Source organism: Mustela putorius, unplaced genomic scaffold (genome assembly GCF_011764305.1).
Source record: "Mustela putorius furo isolate JIRA1106 unplaced genomic scaffold, ASM1176430v1.1 tig00003845_pilon_pilon_pilon, whole genome shotgun sequence".
NCBI classification, from domain to species: Eukaryota; Metazoa; Chordata; class Mammalia; order Carnivora; family Mustelidae; genus Mustela; species Mustela putorius.
In genome coordinates, this window is record NW_025421998.1 from 92,770,863 (window position 1) to 92,791,536 (window position 20,674).

Here is a 20,674-nt window from a genome sequence, read left to right on the forward strand (position 1 = left end):
GGTAGCAAGCGGCAGCCACCGATGGTTCACCTGAGCAGGCCGGCAAGACACACAGAAAATGTAACGTCCTTGAGGCCGCGTCTTAGCTGGGAGGCCTGCTGGAATCTTGAGAGGCAGACACCTTGCAAGGTCACAAAAGCGGGGAAGCAGGCAAGCTGCAAAGGCCCCGTGCTTCAAGGTTCCCGCCCCAGATCCTGTGCATTTGTAAGCAAAGCTCACACGGTCTTTCTCAAATGCATTTTACTGCATCGCAGTGATTATTTATACAGACCTAACACATGCTCAGTGCCACACCCGCCCCGGGGTAGAGGGGTGGCCACAGGGTCCTGCCCTGGACATGTTTATACTCTTACGGAGGAAAAAAAAGCAACAAGACGGGAAGTAACTACAACCTCACGAGAGGGAATTAAGTGCTGACGTGTGGGGCACAGATTATTCATGTGACAGAAATTCAGAAGCCAATGAATGAGCAAATGCAGCACCAAGTCAAGTACTTTGAAATTATAGTATGTTCCTGCCGGTGGTTCAGACGCCCTCCTTTTGCTGCTTTAGCCCCATAAACTCTGGAAAAGAGGATCATACTGGCTGTCACTCATCACATTAACGGGCTTTTCGAAGAAGGGACGTACCAGGGATGCACTTCGTCTCTACGGAAGGCATATGTGAACACTTGTATACTTACAGTTAGTGGTAGTGAAAGACGAAGGGTATCTGTGCTGGTAAGGAAGGGAGGGGAAGACAGTAAGAAAGCTCTAAGTACTTAAACGGGAGAGAGGATCCCCTGGGGGAAAAGGGACCCAAGGAGCAGACAAGCATCCCCAAGGCTGGTTCCCTGCCGTCCCCAGCTCTGTCACCTTCCTACTGCATGAGGACAATGTATGGCCACCCCCATGAGCCCTGAACGGTGCGTAAGGGAACAAGGGAGCCTGTGCTTTGGTTTAAATGATGTTTTCATTGTTTGATTGTTGGAAAACCAACCAGCCAACCAACAGTTCAAATATGTATAAAGTAAAAAAAAAAAAAAAAAAAAAAAATTGAAGCTTCCCCCCCCCATCCTCCCCGTGCCCTTAGGTTTTCCGTACCTCCTCTGGCTCCCTGTGAGCGACTGGGTATGGATGTTGCTAAACATTTTCTACGCATGAACAAATACGTGTAACTGTATATATTGTACACATACCGTTTTTACAGAAATGAGATTCCACTGTGTGTACTGTTCTGCGACGTGCTCTATTTTTTCCTTCCCAAAACGGCTTAACGCGCTTCCCAATCAGCCCAGTTAGAATGGCCTCATCCTTCTTCAGTGGCAGCATCACCGTCTGTGGCTTGCTGCACCGAAGTCTGAGACCCAGAGTGTATGGGAGGGATAGTCGGGGCTTCCAGGTTCTCACCATTTCCGAGAACCCCACAGTGAGGGTGCTGGTTCCCATCAAGCTCGAGCTCCTTAGAAAAGCTCCACTTGCGGGTCCAAGAAATCTCACTCATGTGACTCGGAGGCCAGAATCTGCATTTTCTCCTTTTGTCCCGTAGAGGCGGAGAGATTTCCTCCAACTGATCCTGGATGCCCGACATTCCACCCCCTCTGTGGGGGTGGACAGCTTTGATATGGTCAGACAAGTGTTCCCCTCCACCCACTGCGCTGCGGGTGCCCCCCGGCCACACCAGCCCGGCCGCCTGTCCAAGCCACTGACTGTGGACGAGGTCGTGGGCCAGGCCTTCATCTTCCTCATCGCTGGCTACGAGATCGTCACCAACACGCTTTCTTTTGCCACCTACCTCCTGGCCACCAACCCTGACTGCCAAGAGAAGCTTCTGACAGAGGTGGACAGCTTTAATGAGAAATATGTGAGTACAATCAGTCGTGCGAAATCCGCAGGACATGTGATTTTGTGTTGGTAGAAGTGAAACTTAATGCTATCGATAACTTCCTTGCAAAAACCACATTCTACGTTTATAAGATGAAATTGGGCTATTGACCCTGTTCTCCACCTCTCTGGGTTAGCAAGTAAAAGGAAGTGCTTAGAATAACAGAAAAAAAAAAAAGAAGAAAAAGAATGAAAAGAAGGTGTCTTGGGCATATACCTTCAGCATCTAGGGTGGTCCATGAAACCAGGCCCGGCGCCAAGTCTTTTTTTTTTTTTTTTAAGATTTTATTTATTTGACACACAGAAATCACAAGTAGGCAGAGAGGCAGGCAGAGAGAGAGAGAGGGGAGGAAGCAGGCTCCCTGCAGAGCAGAGAGCCCGATGCGGGACTCGATCCCAGGACCCTGGGATCATGACCTCAGCCAAAGGCAGAGGCTTTAACCCACTGAGCCACCCAGATGCCCCAGGAGGCGCAAAGTCTTAGCCATGAGTGAGGGTCACAGGGCAGGGACTGGAACGAGGTGTGGTTTCTCAGTGCTCCGGCTGTGGGGTCAGCGCTCTCCCTGGGGCACAGGGGTGAGGCAGGAAAGGGAACGGACGGAGTCCTAACTAGCAGGAGCCGACAGAAGGATGGGCCAGGCCAAAGTGGGAACGAGGAGGAAGGCGGTAAATGGAGTGAGGTGAGATGGGGCTGGCCAGTCCCGAGTCCAGATTCTGTATACTCCTTCTCAATGAGCCTCCTCTTTGGGGAGTTTGAAGGAAACTTTCAAGGGTGCTGAGCGAGGCAACTTTATGACCTCATATTTTTCTGGATGCTTTTGTGTGTATTGCTTTGACTTACAAGTTGTTAAAATGGTTAAAATCTGAGCTTTTAAAGGGAAAACCACCCTAAAAGACTTTTCCTATTCCATTCTGATATAATCATCACAGTCACAATTTGGGGGAAGTGGCCTGTTCTTAGAATCCTTAGAAACTTTTTTTACATATTAAGCTGAAAACTGCTTTCCAGAAAATTCCACGTCTTCATCCCACTGGGGAAGTAGATGCAAGGTCAGCCTTTCTCCACCAAGGCATTTTTCAAATATTTGAAAACGTCATGAACTGTGTTCCCAATGGCCTCAACTCTGGGCTCATCACGAGCATAAAGTCCCCTTCACGTGCCACACTGTTGTGACATCTGCCAAACCAGGTCTCCCCCATCCACTGCGTAGACAATTGATTTTTTTTTTCCAGCCTAGATGCAAGAGTTTATATTTATCCTTATTATTGCTCAAGTCAGTCAAAATAATTTTGAATCTTGATTCTGCCATCTGTCATATTAGCAATTCTTCCAGCCCAGTGTCATCTGAGACTTGCTAAGCATGCCTCCTCTTCCATCCGAGTCATTGATTAAAATGTTGAACAGGACGGGGCTTCCCTCCAGGTTGACATCGATCCATTAATCAATACTCTTTGGGCATGGAGTCTCCGCAAGTCATGCATGCAAATAACCCTACTACCTACTCCCACCATCTGTCTTATCCTGTTTCATGGGTACTTGTGGTGTCTGTCTGTCTGTCTCTGTCTGTCTGAGGAACCTGATGTTGGAGGTACCTTACTGCAAGAGGACTAAGGGGAGCTGACGGGCATATCTATCAGGATACATTTAATGACACATAACAAAACTCAACCCAAACTGATTTAAGAAAAAAAAAAAAGTGGCAGGGAGGAGTACTTATTAGTACAGATCACTGAGCAGCCCAGGAACAGATGGGGCTTCAGGTAAATCTACCCAGGTCAAATATGTGCTCGGGTCCCAGTGTCTTCTTGGTTGTGCATCCTTAGTCATGGCCCCATTCCTGTGTGCTTTCCTCTCGAAGTCCAGGCAGCCCGCCAAGAATGTCTAGAACTACAGCAGGCTTCCTTGCTCATTGCCGAGAGAGCAAAGAAGTGGTGGCCCCACATTCTCAGCCAGAGTCACCAGGTTCACTCTGGTCGGGATGCTTAGGTCACTGCCCACTCTGGAACCAACTATTGTGGCCCTGGGAATGGGGACGTAGAAGGGCTTAAGCTGGTCAGTCCCACCCCTGGAGTCGATCAGATCCATGTCATAGGACTGAGAACTTGGGACAGCACATGCCAGAAGGCGTTCTGGCTGTTACCCCACGAAGGCAGTAAGGCAGTAGAGGGAATCCGCCCCTTGGTCTCAAACAAACTGCAAGGCGGGTCGAACTGAAGACTTGTAAGCCTAGAGAGTGGTCGGCCGTGTGGGAGACATGGTGGTGGGTGGAAGGGGGACAAGAGCTCTAGGAATGAGAAGTCACGATCCTTGCCTTCAGGAAATTTAATCACCAATTGAAAAAAAAATAATGTCTATGAAAACAATACCTCCCTCCCAAATGACACCGTCCAGCGCAACAGAAGGCAGCAAATAATCAAGCCAAGAATGTGTGGTGTCCTCTAGAGAGCTGGGGGCTCCAGGAGTCTGTCCCACTGGCTACATCATAATTGTATCTGGTTATGTTCCTCTACCACGAGGACATGGGGAGTTTCCGCTGGCTTCCATTCAGAAGCCCTCACTCACACAACCCCTTACCTCTGACATAGCCTTAACTGACCATGACCTCAGTGAGGGTGATACTGTGTCACCGAACCCTGGCCTCTTTCCAATCCCCCCCAGCCCCGGGAGACCCACTTCCCCTGGGGCTGTGCGGAATGTCGCCAGGCACTGAGAACCCATGGGAAAATAAACAGATTCTGGCAGGTAAAGTTTCTCAAACTTTCATGTACAGACAAGCATCCGGGAAGAGGGTTTAAAATGCAGATTCTAGGGGCGCCTGGGTGGCTCAGTGGGTTAAAGCCTCTGCCTTCAGCTCGGGTCGTGGTCCCGGGGTCCTGGGATCGAGCTCTGCATCGGGCTCTCTGCTTGGCAGGGAGCCTGCTTCCCTCTCTCTCTCTGCCTGCCTCTCTGCCTACCTGTGATCTCTGTCAAATAAATAAATAAAATTTTTTTAAAAATGCAGATTCTAGGGGCGCCTGGGTGGTTCAGTGGATTAAGCCACTGCCTTCCACTCAGGTCATGATCTCAGTGTCCTGGGATCAAGCCCCGCATTGGGCTCTCTGCTCAGCAGGGAGCCTGCTTCCCCTTCTCTCTCTGCCTGCTTGTGATCTCTCTCTCTGTCAAATAAATAAATAAAATCTTTTAAAAAAATAAAAATAATAAAAAATAAAATAAAATAAAATGCAGATTCTAGGATACTTTGCTCATAGATTCTTATTCTGTAAATCTGGACCAGGGCTTAGGAACCTGAATTTTAAATAAACCTACCAGATTATTTTGATACAGGTGGTCCCTGGTTCCACTCTGAGAAGTCAGCCCTAGATTCTCAGGGTCTAGACTCCTCTTCTAAGAAGAAACAGGGTCCAAGCCCTGCCCTAGCCAAGAAAGCACCCCCTTCCCACCCACCAAGCCAGGTCATTTTCTTTTTCTGGGTCATAGTTAGGACTGTTTCTGAGAAACGGGACTACATAGACGTCTTTTTAAAAAAACTTGTCTTGGCAGTCACAATTGTTTTAATAGTTAAGTGTTGCACATGGTACCCACTCAATGAGTATTTGTAGGTTCGTTCTTTCTTTTTTTCTCTCTTTCTTTACTATAATCAGAGTTCTGTTAATACGGGCCATCTGTCAGGACATGGAAATGCAGATTAGATGTTCACACATTCGATATTTTTTCTGAAAATCTGCATGTACAGTATGACTTGTTATAATTTTCCTGTTGTTTTTCATGCAACAAATATTTCTTGAGTGCCAGTTAATGCCAGACTCGGGCTTCGGCCCCTACATGCAAGGATTCTCTGACCTAGCTCTTCCACGATGCCCCTGGAAAGGCCCACACGCTCCATTCAATGGTTTCCCTTGTATTTGTCAGTGAGATCACTGGATTTCAGCTCCAGGGTTTCTCTCCTCTGAGCCATATCCTTTATTAGCCATGCCCTACGAGAATCCAATGAAAGTTATGTCCCTCTCCCCAAGAATAAGAGTGTGTATATGCACTGTATCCATCAGGATTCTTTCTGTTGATAGTGATAAAAAATTAAACTCAGATTAGCTAGGGAGTTTATTGACCCACATAACAGAAAACTCCAGAGAAGAGATCTACCTTCAAGTATGGCTTGATGCAGAGGCTCAAACTCTATCACTGGAATCCAGGTTGTTCTCTCTCCCCACCTTTCAGCTTCATTCACTCTGGGCATACTCCGTTCTCAGACAGGACCTGCCCTAATGGTCACCAGACAGATGTGGAACCAGTATGTTGGTCAGCCCGAACTAAGTGAAGTACAGACATGCAGATTTTCGTGTTTTCTCCAAGTATTTCTGCTAAATGTGTGCTGATGAATCTCCTTTTCCCTTCCTTGATGATACCTCCAATAGATCGCAAGGATTTCTGGTCAGTTTTAGGCATTAAAAAGTCCAGAGTAGTTGGCCCAGTTTAAAACTTCAGTCTCAGCTCCAAATTAATGTCCTTCTTTCTCCTCAGCTTGGGCTGACGTGTGGCCCACGGAAGCTGCCCTGGGGAGGGCCAGTGGTCTGTTTTTTCACCCTCCTCCCTATCCTTGCCCTGCCCCTCCTGGGCGCCCTTCTCCTCTCAGGATCGGGGTCTCCCCATAGATCCCCCATTTGTACCGAACGGAGGCTTCTCTCAGCACCTCCCCTGCGGTGGCTTCTGGCATGGGGCCCCGCAAGAGTTGTTCAGGGCACTCCTGGGACCTGCCCACTACACGGTTCCCTGACAGGGTCGGGCTGCCTGCTCCCACCTCATGCCTCTGGGTGATGGGAACTCCTGGCAGCCAGCATCGCTCTTGAGCAGGATGCTGGCAAGATGGCTCGTTCTGAGCTTCCCTGCCTTCCACAGCATCCCTTTGGCCCACGGGAGACACACACTTTGGCCGCACCAACAGAGGCTGCTCCCTCTGCTCTCTCCCTCTGTCCTGACATCTCTCTCCCCAATTACTTTTCCTCTGCTCAGATAGGTTGGGGTGGGGGAGGGGGGGCAAATGAGCAGTCCTGCTGCATCAGCCGGTGAATGAACTGGAGAATGGAAGGCCAGGCTCGGCCAGCGGCCCCCAGACTCGATGGGTGTCCTATCCCAGACCCCATCCCTTGGCTTGGGCCCAGGAAACACTCTTCTCTAAGCGGATGACTCCTGGCTCTGACAAGTGTTCCTTAAAGCCCTCTAAGCTTTCCATAAGCCGGTAGGGGTGGGGGCGAGGGGGTAGCAGAGCTGGTTCAGGCCCAGCCGGCAGCAGTGAGCGTCCCCTCTTCCAAGTCAGCGGAAGTCTCCTGAATCTCACTGACAGCGACTGGGCCACGTGCCCACCCCTCAACCAATCACTGGGACCGAGGGGATTAGGACGCTCTGATTGGTGTAGACCTGGGTCCCCGTCCCATCCCTGGGGCTGGGACTTGGGGGCGGCCTCATCCAACCACTCAGACCTCAGATGGGGGAGCGGTGGATCCCCGAACTCCTTTTCTTGGACATGGGGAGAATGGCTGCAGGTGCAGGAATTTGGCCCAATCAAGTACACAGACTCGGCGGTCCACAGGTTAGAGGCTCCCACTTTGAAATCTCTTGTTATACAAGCACACACTCCTTTCCGCTGAACTTCCAGAGTCACGTCTGTAAGTCCAAGAGCACTTGGCGCTGCACGCTCTCTCGAGCTTTGGAATCATGTATCCCACCTGTTCCTTACTTCTTACAAGTGGTGTGGCCACTTCCTACCAAGGGTCCTGTGGTTTCCACGGAGCTAGTCAATGCTTTCCTATCAGTGACGAGGAAGTCCTGGCTGGTGGCTGGTCTCACTGCTTCCTTTGCCAGTCACACTGTGAGCTCATCCATGGTGAACATCCACGAAGCAGGCACTGGGCTCTTAGCAGAACTAAACTTCTGGCAGGCATAAGGATTCTTCTGGAAGGTCTTCCCTCAGCAGTGAAGGTGATCTTGGCCCACCTTTCACAGCTCACACGGTTTGTGTAATAATACTCCATTTCCCGCCACCTGTTCTGACCCAAGTGGCCTTAATGTCTTTCTCCTTTCCGGGGTCGGATTTCTGTTTCCACTTATAATACAGCTATAACCCACTTTATAACTCGTGCCTCTAGGTTGCTTCGTTCCAGGGACACATGTGTTTGCTTCCAAATCATCTGGTTTTGGAATTTGGTCTGGCTTCCCTGCCTCTCATTCCACCACCAAAATCCAGCTTCAACCTTGCTCTCTCAAGTCACACAATCTCTTGGAGAACTCTCTGCCCCCATGACTCCTTCGTCATATTGAAGGGGAGGTCCCTTCACTAAACTCAGGCACTGAGGAGCAGGGAGAGGCCTGTACCGCTCGTAAAACTAAGAAAGCGCACCAATTATTTAATAAGGCCTTTGTAATGTAGATGCTTCGTTGTGTTCTCCAATATCTAATTTTGAAAAGGATGGGAGGGAAAAAAAAAAACAGCTTCTTTCCATATAAATTGTTTTTGCTATAGCTTTAGCACTTTATGTGGAAATTATTGACTTTTGATCTGGCCAAACCATTCTCTTTTCTTCTCTTTGGTGCCGGACTGTGCCAGCCAGAATTTATGACCCATTTTCCTTCTGTTTAATTGTTGTTATAAATCTGCTGTGCAGAACCCAGTTGTAAATTTATCACAAATTGGGCTGGATTGATATACAGTCTCTCTTTAGGATAATTTGAACACAGTTATGCCTTAGAAGGAAGGCCAAATTCTTAAAACTTCTCTTGAAGAGCTGCTTTGTAACCATTGTAAATATCTAATTAAAATACAACTTACTCCTTCTTTTTCTCTGAAGGATAAAAGCTTTCCATGCTGGGTATTTCGGCTGATTAGCTCATGCTGCTAATGTGAGCAAGGTTGGGGATTTGTTCCTTGAAACAGCCAGAGGATCTCAAAGGAAAGCATATTTTGTGGCCACACACACACACACACACACACAAAGCCATTTTGCCCCCAACCAGCTGTTTCATAAATAATATACATCCTTTGCCACAGGAGGAGGGTTGGGTGAAAATATGAGTACCTTAACACAAATTCAACCTCACTATGGAGAAGAAAAAAAATGTCTCCCAGTTTGGATGCTACCCAGGGTGAAATTCAGGGTCATCTTCACACAGGGAGTAGGGCAGGGTTGACTTTAAGATTCAAGTGACAGACTCGAAATGGGTTTACCCACATCTGGCAGGCTTCTGTCCCCTCTGCCCTGGTCCTGCTGTCCGACACTTTAGGAGGAATAAACTTAGATGTCCTCATCACCTCTCTGCCCCCCGCCACATGGGGCTTCGTGGAGCGTCTGAGCCCTGCCCTACAGATCCCACGGCAGCCCAGCAGAGCACAAAGCTGACAGGTACACGGAAAGAGGCAGGAACTCAGGACAACCTACAGCCGTGAAGTCGAAGCAGAATCCAAAGACCAGAGCAGGGACCAACACACTGTGAGCCGCCAGGTTCCAGAGCCTACGACCCGCACCTGCCCATGCAGGAGGCAGCAAGTCCTTATTCCTCCGGAGAAAGCACAGATACTCCCCCATAATTTACCTTTTGTTAAGAAGTGAAAATAGTTTCAAAAGCCTTCCAAAAGAGAACGATGCCACTCTCGCTTTACTGAGTGCAAGAGAAAGGTGGCGTAGGAATCACCCAGTCTGACCGGGGGGATATCTTGAGATGCGTGCTGCCTCTAATCCTAAAATTAGCTTGCTTCCTTCAACAGCTTTCCCCAGGGTGGGAAGCGAAGGGCAGCATCTGAGTTGATGTGAAGTCATTTTCCAGGCAGATGCAGCAGACTGACTGGAGAGCTGACCTCACACCCACCAGTTCCCACCAGACTGGATCTTTTAGGGAGGGAGTCCCCCTAGACCAAATGGTGAGTTCATGTATATGGCAGCTCTAGGAGTCCCCGGAGGAGAGTCCACGTGGAGGTACTGTGCTCAGTGAGAACCTCCTCGAGGCTCTTCCCCTGGGGCGTGGAGCAAAATCCACCCTATTTTCACTACAAGCGCAGGAGCTGCAGTGGGGGGAACCTTGGAACGTGTCCAACTTGCCCGCTTCCTGTCCTTCGTGCTGGAAGCGTCTGACCTACAGAACGGGCTTCTCTCACCCTTCCCTGGCATCCCGATAGCTAATATTAGAGCAGAGAAGTCTCAGCAGCCTACAAGAGGGAACGCTGTGGGCGTGCACCTAGACCTCCATCCTGGAAGTCACCATTTGTGGCCACTGCCACGAATGGACCAACTCTGGGGAGGAAAACCACTCAAGACAACTCAACTCACGGGTCACAGGCGGACCCATCGCCTTGGATCAGGTGGCAGGCCCAGTGTGTAACTGCCCACGGGACAGTTAGGTACACACAATGACCTCTGTCATCCGGGTCGCCTGCCCGCGTTTGCCCTGGGGACCCCTGCAGGAAGGCAGAACCCTGTGTGTTGCGCCTGAGTGCTGCCCAGTGTCAAGACCTTCCTGGGCCCCCACCCAGGGCTCCAAATAAGTCCCTACTGCCTGGAGGTGCCCCCAGCTCATGCCCACGCACCCACCGAGGAACTTCACCCACCCTGACTTTGAGCCACTCCCCTGGGCCTCAGCAGTGACCGCCGATCCCCAGGCCGCGCGCCATCCAGAACCCCGTGAAGCTCCGTTGCCCCTTCCTGTCTTGTCTCCCCTTGTCGTCAGGCCCCTCTTCCGTCTCCTCTCCTCCCGCTCTACAAAGTTTGCAACACTAGTTAGTCTCCTCGCCCTCGTCCTTGTTCTGGCTCCAGTCCCCAGGTCAGGGAGACACAGAGCTTCCCTGCCTCACCGCCTGACCCACTGCCCCCAGGGGAGCCGCTGGCCACCCCCGAAGCCTGTAATTTTGCACAGTGACAGCCCAAATGAGGGCAGTGGGGGTGAGCCAGTGCGAGGCAGGTGGAAAGAGAAAGGTCGTGCAAATGCTTTTCTATGCCGCCCAGCTTTGCACTTCGGCACTTTGAATTTCTAGCTAATAATACTCCGAACCCCCGCCGCCCCCCAGCCCCCACCCCTGAGTCCCCACAGAGCGATTCTGTCTCGGCAGAAGGAGAGGCGACCTGCAAAGGAGAGGCTCCTCGGGGAACAGGCCACACCAATCAGCATATATTTGGTGCCTTTCATGTGGCAACTCCGAGTATTTTATATTCAATATCTGGGCCTCTGGAGGGGCCAAGCTTTGCTAAGCAAATAAGCTGGTGGGGCCGGCGCGCATCAATCCAGAAAAGCAAGAATTAAAAATAAACTTGGGAAAGCAGACTCCACAGGTGAGGCTCTGCGTTCTGTGAGGTCCTCTTGGCGCTGAGTGAGAGTCTCAACTGAGTGGCTTGTTTATTTAACTATTGCTCACGTTGTGGGCTCTTAAAACATCAAAGGGATGAGTTGTATTCCCAACAATTAGCTTTTGGAATAAAAGCATGAATACAGGCACTTTTTTTTTTTTTCCACTTCACTGGACTCTCTTGACCAAAGCCACTTTGACCCCCAAGAAGCAGGAGCCTCAGAATGGTATCCTCGGGTGCAAACTTAAAAGAGTCCGGCTCCTTTCCCCATCCGCTTAAAACCTCACCATTTGGAGGTCCTTCCTATGTTCCAACACAGTAGCCATTATTAAAATGCCCCTTCCTCTTGGGAAGAGGAATTGTAATCAAGTCCCTATGAGACTAGGCGCCCCAGGAGAGCGAGCACTTGTCTGCTTGGCACACTGGTACCTCCCAGAGCCACAACAGTGCCTGGAACACAACAGGCTCGCGACAGGTGGGTGCAGGACGAATGAATGAACCAACGAATGTCACACCATTTGCCCCTTTGAAAGCAAATTTAATTTGGGGAAGTGCAGAGGAGTACACGGGAGATAACATGGCTATTTCACCCTAGAAGGGAGGACAGAGATGGGAGTCAGATAGACCAGGCCACAGCCAAGGGAGACACAGACAGATGGAGGCAGCACACGGCCATCTACGGTCCTGTCTTTGTGTTCCCGCAGGGCTCCCATGGAGCCTGGAACAGAGGGAGCCTGAGCTCTTAGCCTCCAAGGGGATCTTAAGAGCCATCTAGGGCATCCTGCCGCCCAGGACAGATAGCCGAGACACATTCATGCCACTCTGCTTGAATGCTCCCAGGCACAAGGAACTTACTACTTTATCCTTATATGGAGCCGAAACCTGCCTTGGTTCCTTGCCCACCCAGTTGCCTAGTTGTGCTTTCTCAGTTCATGGCCTTTGTCTACTCGAGTCAGCGAATAGGCCACTTCCACCTGGGGGCTACTTCCACACTTGCCAGGATCCAGTGACTGGGCATCTCACAGAAGGAGAGATGGCGGGAAACTGGGGAACCAGTAGAGAACAGGGACCTTTCTCAACTCTTTGCTTGTGGCCCAGACATTCAGTTTACTCTGTTTTCTGGTAATGTCTGCGTTGCCTCGGGACTGTAAGCAGCATTACATTTTATTTTGGGCGTTTTGCATGTGTTGCATTTGGTTTTTGGTTTTGGGGTTGTTGGTTTTTTTTAGCATTTTTGTTTTACAGTTGAATATGGGATGTGTGAAGATAGCAACCACACGAGCCCGTCAGCCCAAGCATATGAATATTCCAGATCAGAAGGGAGGCTTGACTCCCCTATGAATTGCGACGGGTAGGGTTTATAAAGTTAAGCGCTTAGAATTCTGTCTTTAAAATTTAAATATTTAGATTGGGTCTCTGGGACGCAAAAGGCAATGCCTGTTTCTCACTCACTTAATTTGATTTTTTTTTTTCTTTTTCATGGCACAAGTTGTTTTTCAAAGCCTCGTTGCTTGAACGTTCCCTGTAGGAGGAATGTAATTAAAGTGCACTGGCCTCCCCCTGCTGGGACCGAACCGGGGCCAGAGCTGTAGAAAGCACAAAACAGACACCCCGCGAAAAGAATCCTTATTATAAAGATGAGAAGGGAACCAACTTCCCTCTGGTTATGAACAGGCAGCTTTAGAAAGCCACCCAGACTCTTTCTGCAATGGGCTTAGTCTCCAAGACATTTGAATTAGTCATTTCAGACCGGAAGGCAGAGGATGACCTCCTCACCTCCTTAGCTGTAGGCAAGAACTCAACTTACTGAGAAGCTTGTCCAAGCGGCTGAGGAGGAGGGAGCTCCGGAGGGAGGATATTTCATGGAAAAGCACAAACTTTTTCATGAAAATGGCATAACTGGTATCCTAGCCTCCTCGATCACTATTTTGGGGGTCCCGCTCCTCGAAGGCACTTCTCACCCCTCACAGGTGACAGGTGCCCGCTCTTGCTGGTTCACCTGCTTGGCTGCAGAATCCAGAAGCTCCCACAGTGGGGCGTTGGGGGGGGGGGCTCCCATCACATTCAGACTTTTCTCTGACCAAGGAGCACTGCCACCCAAAAGAGGAGACCCCAAGACCTGGGCACCAGCGGCGCACATGGAGGCACCGAGCTGCCACTCCTTGTCAGTGTGACATGGGGGACTGGCACAATAATGTCTGTTCCTCAGTCTTCCTATCTGTGAAGTGGGGATGACAACAGTACATAGCTTGTAAGGTTGTCCCGAGGATTAAGTGAATGAACCCAGGTACGATTCTGGGCACAGGACCTTTGTACAGACACATTCTACTATCATCTCCCTTTCTGTGCCTCAGTTTCCTTATCTGTGAAAGGAAGGGACCGAACCAGACTTCTTTGCTGGAAGTAATAATACTGTTGATGACTGAATGTTTATATGCTGTACAGAACTTGACTGCTTAATGGAGCAGAACTCCACCATCTCCACTTAATGGGTGGGGATAAAGGGGCTGAGTCAGGGAGGGCTCTCCAGGGGAGCAGAACCAGCTGGGCAAGAGGAGAGACAGAGAAGAGAGAGAGAGAGGTCTTAAGGAAAGGACTCATTTGACTGTGGGGGCTGGCAAGTCCAAAATGTACAGGGCAGGCCAGCAGTCTGGAAACTCAGTCTGGATTCGATGCTGCAATCTCGAAATAGAATTGGTGCGTCTCCAGGAGACCTCAGTTTGTGCTCTCAAAGCCTTTAACTGATTGGCTGAGACTCATTCACATCATCAAAGGTAATCTTGACTCAAGTCAACTGATTGATTGTACATGTCAGCCGCGTCTACAAAAAATCTTCAGAGCCAACACTGAGATTCGTGTCTGGTTAAATGTCGGTACTGTGGCCTGACCAACTTGGCATGAAAGACTCACCATCGCAGAAGCATCAAGAAGGTGACTTTGCAAGGGTTACACATGAGGAAGGGGTCTGGTTTGGATTGGAACTCGCATCTCCCGACAACTCAGTCTCCATTCTCAGCATCGTCTCCCGTGTTCAGTGACAGTGAAGCAGTTGCTCAATCCTGGGGTGTCCTGCCTGAGGGCATGCGTCCCCTATGGCTCTAGCACTTCTAGAAAGGGGGACTTCTGGGCTGCCTCTTGGGGTGGAGGCTTGTAGCTGGGTCTGTACCACATTTCCATGGCGCGGAGAAGATGTCAGCTGTCCGAGCAGATGGGGGCACACACCGTCGTCCGGCACATTGGTATGCACTGTCCTTGCCTGTCATCCTGGCTCTCTGCCCTAAGGATAAGCTTTCCTGGAAGGTCTTGGGTTTGCGGTGGCTCTCCCTCCTCCTTCTGGGACTTTTTCAAGGCCCATTCTCTCAGTCTATAAACGCTCTTTTTCCATGGCTCACACAGTGCAAGACAGAGAGTATACGGGCAACTTCTTCGCTGCCCTGCCTCCCTGGACACCCGCACCCGCAGCAGGAATATTCCAGAAACTAACATCATATCTTAGGGCTTCTTTCTCCCTCCACAGGCAACATTCTTACAGCTTTTCTCCCATTATTGGTGAGGCTGACCCTGTCTCCTTTATTACAGAAAGTTCCCCAGCCACCCCTGGCTCTCTCTGCGGGTTGCATGGCCCTGGAATTTTCCATTAGTTGCATTTCCTTGAGGTTCACGTTCATTGTGTTCTTCGGTGAAAAGCCTGAAGTGTGCGTCTGGGACATTTGTCTTGCAGCCTAATTACCGACCTGGCCCTCTTCTGCTCTTGACTGTGCCACAGTAGCGAGCGCTGTCCTCCCTCCCCCTGGGTCTCCTTGGACACCAGACTTGATGCTCTCCTGGCTGGGGCCAGCTGGTAACAGCTGCCGAGTGCCATTTTCCTCATCCTGAGGGTGAAGCTGCTGCCTGCCCTCTATCTCAGAAGGATGCTCTTCTGCCCGACTCCTCCCTGATCGGCAGCTGCTCCCCCCTGAGGCCTACAAAGTGCTCCCCAAATTCCCTGAGTCTCTGAATGAAGTAGACTGAGGCCTGGATTACAGAGTAGATCCTAGGCCTTCTCTAGGAGGAATCAGACTTCAGGCAACTAGAGACCTTCTAGCAGTTCCTTCTATGTTCCACGCGGCCACTGGACTAGAGGGCTACATGCAAATCAAAGCCTAAGAGCCACCAGGGAAATTCCCTGTCCTTGAGAACTTACTAGAAACCACAGATGTCTGGGCCCCGCCCCCAGCAATTCTGGGGGTGGAGCCCATGTGCTCATGTTGGCATGCAGCAGAGCTGGGCCTTGTGCTCCTTTAAAAGAATGGGGGGCCCCTGGGTGCCTCAGTGGGTTAAGCATCTGCCTTCAGCTCAGGTCATGATCTCCAGGTCCTGGGATCGAGCCCCATGGCAGGTTCCCTGCTCAGCGGGAAGCCTGCTTCTCCCTCTCCCTCTGACCCTTCCCACCACTCATTCTCTCTCCTCCCCCCAATAAATAAATAAATAAATAAATTTTAAAAATAATACAATAAAAGTCCCCAAGTGACCCTAACATGCCACCGGGCTGAAGAGCTAGTGCCATATTCCCATGAGGTGCTTCTGCGAACTTGGCTTTGACAGTGACCTTGGGTTGCATAATTAAGGACAGGACTAACTTTATAAATACGCTGCATGATTACTGGATGTGATTTTACTTTTTCAAAAGTCAGTCTTTTGGTCCCAGGAAGGGGAAGGTTTTCTGTGACTGTGCTGCGGTTTAGTTCTAGCCCAGCCAGAGAGCCAAGAAACAAAGGCACCGCTGGCAGGGCCCATGAGGAACCTCAGCAGACCCGCTTCTTTGGAGGCAGCTCTTAGAAGTAAGATCCTTCCACCCAGAAGATCCCAAGCCTGAAGGTCCTCTTGTGTGTGTTCCACCTACAAGGGCTGGTAGGGGCTGTTTTTCCTGCCTTCTGGACAAGACAACTGAGGCCTAACAAAGTTCCTAGGCCACAGGTTATCTCAGAATACAGGGAATGTGCTTCTGGCTGCCCAGGGCCTGCCTCTCTCCTTCTGTCTCTCTTACCCTCTTGCCTTTCTCTTAAAAGCTCATTTAATGATTCCCCAGTTTGGGTGCCAATCAGTGATTTGTAGGCCAGAAAGCTGCTAATGATGTGGTCACCACTATCGTCATTGTAACAGTAAACATTTATGGAGCACCATAATTATTCATAATCATCTTATGTGTTAAATAAAGCTGACCTAACTCTGTAAAGAAATGGCCCCTACAAACCAAGATTATTACGTAAATTAGAAATCACCTAGAAACAGCAAAGGCAAGTGTCTTGGGCTCCATGACATGCGTCCCATCTGGTAGTTTTATTCCCGGACTTGAGTCACTGTGAGTCACTCACACTATTTCAGGGGCTTCTGTCTTCCTGAACTCAGTCTTGAACCTGAAGCCAGGTGTAACTCTCTGCTTTATATGTGAGCTACGTTAAAGGTCTGCTTCAGAAACACCCCGCTTCGGATTTGTTTTTACCAAGGAGTGATTCTTTGGGATCAAGTATTCAATATCAAATCATATTGATAATAATCATGATGGATAAGAAGTTGACGAATTACTATTTGTTGAGCACATGTTCTGGGCCTGGTCCCGGGCCAAGCCAGTCTAACAACCAATTCAGTATGTCTACATGGAGAAAATATTTCCTTCAAGATTAGGAAATTGAAACTGGGAGATTAAGTGAATGGCTCAAGGCAGAAACAGAGCCTAGATGTGAACTCAGACCCTCTAGCTCTCTGTTCCTTGGTGCTGTCTTGGGAACAACCAGTAGGGTCTCTAGTAGATTCTTCTATGAGAGCAGATGCTTGTCCAAAGTGGGCAAGCACACATTCGGACACATTTATGACCATCACGTTCGCCCTGTGATAGCCAGCTCTCTCTCAGGATGTCAGCAATTTCCCAAAGTACTTCTCCTCCTCTCTTGGAGGGAGAGAAGAGCCTCTCTTTGTTTTCTGCCACCAGGTACCTAAGGTCATTATCAGAATAAATGGCATTTTCTACTTAGATCTTTGGCTTTGAGGAACTAATAAATCGTAATAAACCAAGATGTGTCAGACTTCCCCATAAAAATTAATTAATTTACTCGAACAACCAATAAACAGCTCAAACAACATAAAAATCTATACCTAAAGAAAGAAATAAAACCCTAAGCCAAGAAGTACATGGTTTCTTTTTACTTAACATCTGATAAATTTACATTTTCCTCCTCTGCCCTTGGGCATCTTAAACTAAAATTCTATCGATATTTCCATGTAAAACAATTTTTTTCTATGGAAAATCCACCATATCAGAATCTCTCCGTTCATTCTGTTTCTTGGGTTTCAGACAGACAGTTTCTCCCCTCGGGAATAATTCGTATGTCAAACTTGTCATTTATCCTCGTATCTGGTAGCATTTTTCTCCCCGTTCCTCAAAATTTAGCTTAAAGCCCACTTAATAAGGTCTGTGGGTATCCTGACAGACACCTTTCTCTGGCTTCATGAGATTTCTGGTGAGACAGGCCATAATCCAGCGAAACAAATCCTGTCCCACTGCTGGCATCTAACAGTGTCCGGTCACATGTCCAGGCCTGCTCTTCTTTTCTGGGATGGGAAGAAAGGAAGGATGAAAACACCACCCAAGCCTCCAAATCCTATTTCCTATATCAAACTTGACAGCCTTTGGAGCTGCGATGCTCTTTCCTTCTGATTCGTGCAGTCACTTCCGTGTCAGTTAGGTGACGTGTCCATCGGCTTAATCCCTCCCTGCTGGGGCTCCATCTTGAGAGAGTAATTTCCAGAAAGGAGCACCTCCTCCTAGTTGTCCGTGGCTGGCCAGTAGAGACCTACCTCTGCCTTCTCAGCTGGGAAAGCCAGTGACCAAGAAAGCAACAAATTCCCCTGCCCCCACCTAGGGATCTGTCTTTCTCAGATATTTTCAGAAAATCAGGAGTCAGCAACCTTAGAAAGAATTCCATATCCCATCCCCTCCCTCCCACTCCTCCTCCACCTCCCGCTTCTCTGTCTCTTTCTCCTTCTCCTTGTGCTTCTCTTAGGCGGATAGCACACTTCTCCCTGCTGACCCTAGACAAGCTGGGCAGTTGGCACCCCGAGAGCAGCGACCTGCATCACACCCAGGCACACAGGAGGTGCTCAGTGCTGGATGAAGGAGGGAATGAAGGCTGAAGTCACAAGAAACTTAGAGATCATGCAATCTAATCCCTTTGTTTGACAGATGAAGAAACTGAGGCAAAGGGCTTTAGGAGACCGCTGGAGACCACACTGTCTGGGTGTGGTTTCCTGACGCGGGCCCTAGGCCTACCAGCCTCTCTCTACGGCCCCTCTCTACGACCAAGTGCAGCCTGGGGGCCTTGGCCCCTACGTTCCATCTTTGGAGCAGCAAGAGTCACCCTGGTGCTGGGAGAGCAAGCAAGGTGTAGCGCCCAGTGTAGCGAACCCCACGCCCCCACCCCCGGCAGGACAGTGCCTGTATTTTCTCTTCTGGATGAACAAACTGTACAGACCTCACCTGCCTTCCCCCCGGTCATTCCTGCTGCAAACAGCCTGTCTTCCAAGCCCGGCCTGGCGTTCCTCAAAGATTGCTCAGGGCCGGCTGCTCCCTATCGTCCTCTAAGCTTCAGCTCTGGGTTGTAATGTGCCCTTAGCGAGACCTGACGTCAAGTCCTCCCACCTTTCCAGAACAGACCCCCACATTTCTTCCAGACAATATTCCACAATTTAAAAAAATTTTTATAAAAACTAAAAAAAAAATAATAATAATGATAATAGTAACAGAAATAATAATAATAATAATGCTGGTGGTATACCAGAAGTCTCCAAGAGGGTGCTGATCATCAGAGAAAAAATTAAGCAAATCAGCCCGGAGATAAAGCATATCCATTATACTCTTGACATTGAATTAGCTGAGTGGTGGACATTTCTCTACGATGCTATGGAAAGGAAACCGCAGAAATTGCTTTCTTCTCTTTGTGTACAATCACCCAGAAATGTGAAGGCAAACAGAGATTAAAAACCAAATCATCTCCCTTCTCACTTGTGCAGTGAGGCTAACCTTCATACTGCACAGTGTTTACTGGTGGGAAACGGCCACCTCCTAGAAGAAGGGGGGGGGGCGGATTTCTTTCCTTTTTCACCACTGACCTGCATTTCCTCTGAAAGGCATGAAAATGGAGGGAAAGCAGCCCCTGGCCACTCCCTGAGATTTTCTCGAGGATCTAGACAGACCATGAGTAATTCAGGGAGTCCCTCACAAAGACCCCGGCCCTGTGTGTCCGTGGCTACGGCATTCAGGTGAACCAAAGGTAATCAGCACCACCAAAATGCAACACAAAACTCTTATCAGAAGATGCCATTTTTTTCTAAATGTCATATATACAATTTTTATTGGAGTGTGATGACAGATAGTGAATAACTTAACATAAATTTGCATAATACAATACAGCTGTTAATTTATGATCATATTAAAGCACAAAGTTTTGTAGTTTGGGCACTTAAAGTTGTAATCTTTGGAAACTTTCCCTCCCGTTTGTTCTTTATTTATTAGTTACTTAGCTTTGCCAGATAAAATTCAGGTGGCTGGTTAAATTTAAATTTCTGATCAACCCTGAATCATTTCATAGTGTAAGTATGTCTTGTGCAATATTTGGTACACACTTATACTAAAACATGATTCATTGTATAGTAGAAATTCACAGTTAACTCTCAGAGGCTTCTATTTTTATTTGACTAATCTGGCAACTCTATTCTGACTTCATAAATACCCTATCCCCTACCGGCTCCGTGCTCACAGAGGGGAGAGGGAATGTTGTGTAGAGAAGGGTGCTGGCCTCTGAGCCCTTGGTATCTTTATGCAAAGTCAAAGGGATCGGATTATAGAGGTACCAGGGCAAAGAGGGAAACTGAGGTAGACAGCATACCTGAGTTTTCCTGGCACCACTGGGAGTGTTACAAAGCTGGTTTTCAAACTTTTGACCACAGTGCATCATAAGAAATATACTTTATAAATCAACCCAGTCCAGACACACCTATGTAATTGAAACAAATGTTTTATGAAATAATATGTCTTATGTGTGCGATATACTCCATATTCTATTCCATTCTATTTCCCTTTTTAAAATGCTGGTCTTAATCCCCTAAATTGAATTCACAGCTCCCTAAGGCATCATAGCCCATATTTTGAAAGACACTGGGTTAGAAGGTTATAGCTCAGGAAAGTGAATGAAGAGATATTTTTTTTTAAGATTTTTATTTATTTATTATTTGACCGAGAGAGAGACAGAGAGAGAGGGAACACAAGCGGGGGAAGTGGGAGAGAGAGAAGCAGGCTCCCTGCCAAGCAGGGAGCCACACGCAGGGCTTGATCCCAGGACCCTGGGATCAAGACCTGAGCCCAAGGCGGACACTTAACAACTGAGCCACCCAGGTGCCCCAAGAGATTTTTATAAAACCCACTACACAAATGAGGAAATGTGTCGGATCAGTTA

The 20,674-nt window shown here is 48.8% G+C and overlaps 1 protein-coding gene across 3 annotated transcripts in view; it reads left to right on the plus strand.

Annotated features, from left to right (window-relative positions):
• The window catches only part of TBXAS1 (thromboxane A synthase 1), a 168,439-nt gene that overhangs the window by 118,901 nt on the left and 28,864 nt on the right, over positions 1 to 20,674 (plus strand). For all 3 annotated transcript variants that reach the window (XR_006601425.1, XM_004741650.3, XM_045063056.1), the window contains exon 10: positions 1,528 to 1,842. Coding sequence is in view for 2 of the 3 variants with exons in the window: in XM_004741650.3 (XP_004741707.1) it covers positions 1,528 to 1,842 (315 nt within the window). In the remaining variant the exon portion in view is untranslated. The remainder of the gene's footprint in view (positions 1 to 1,527; positions 1,843 to 20,674) is intronic.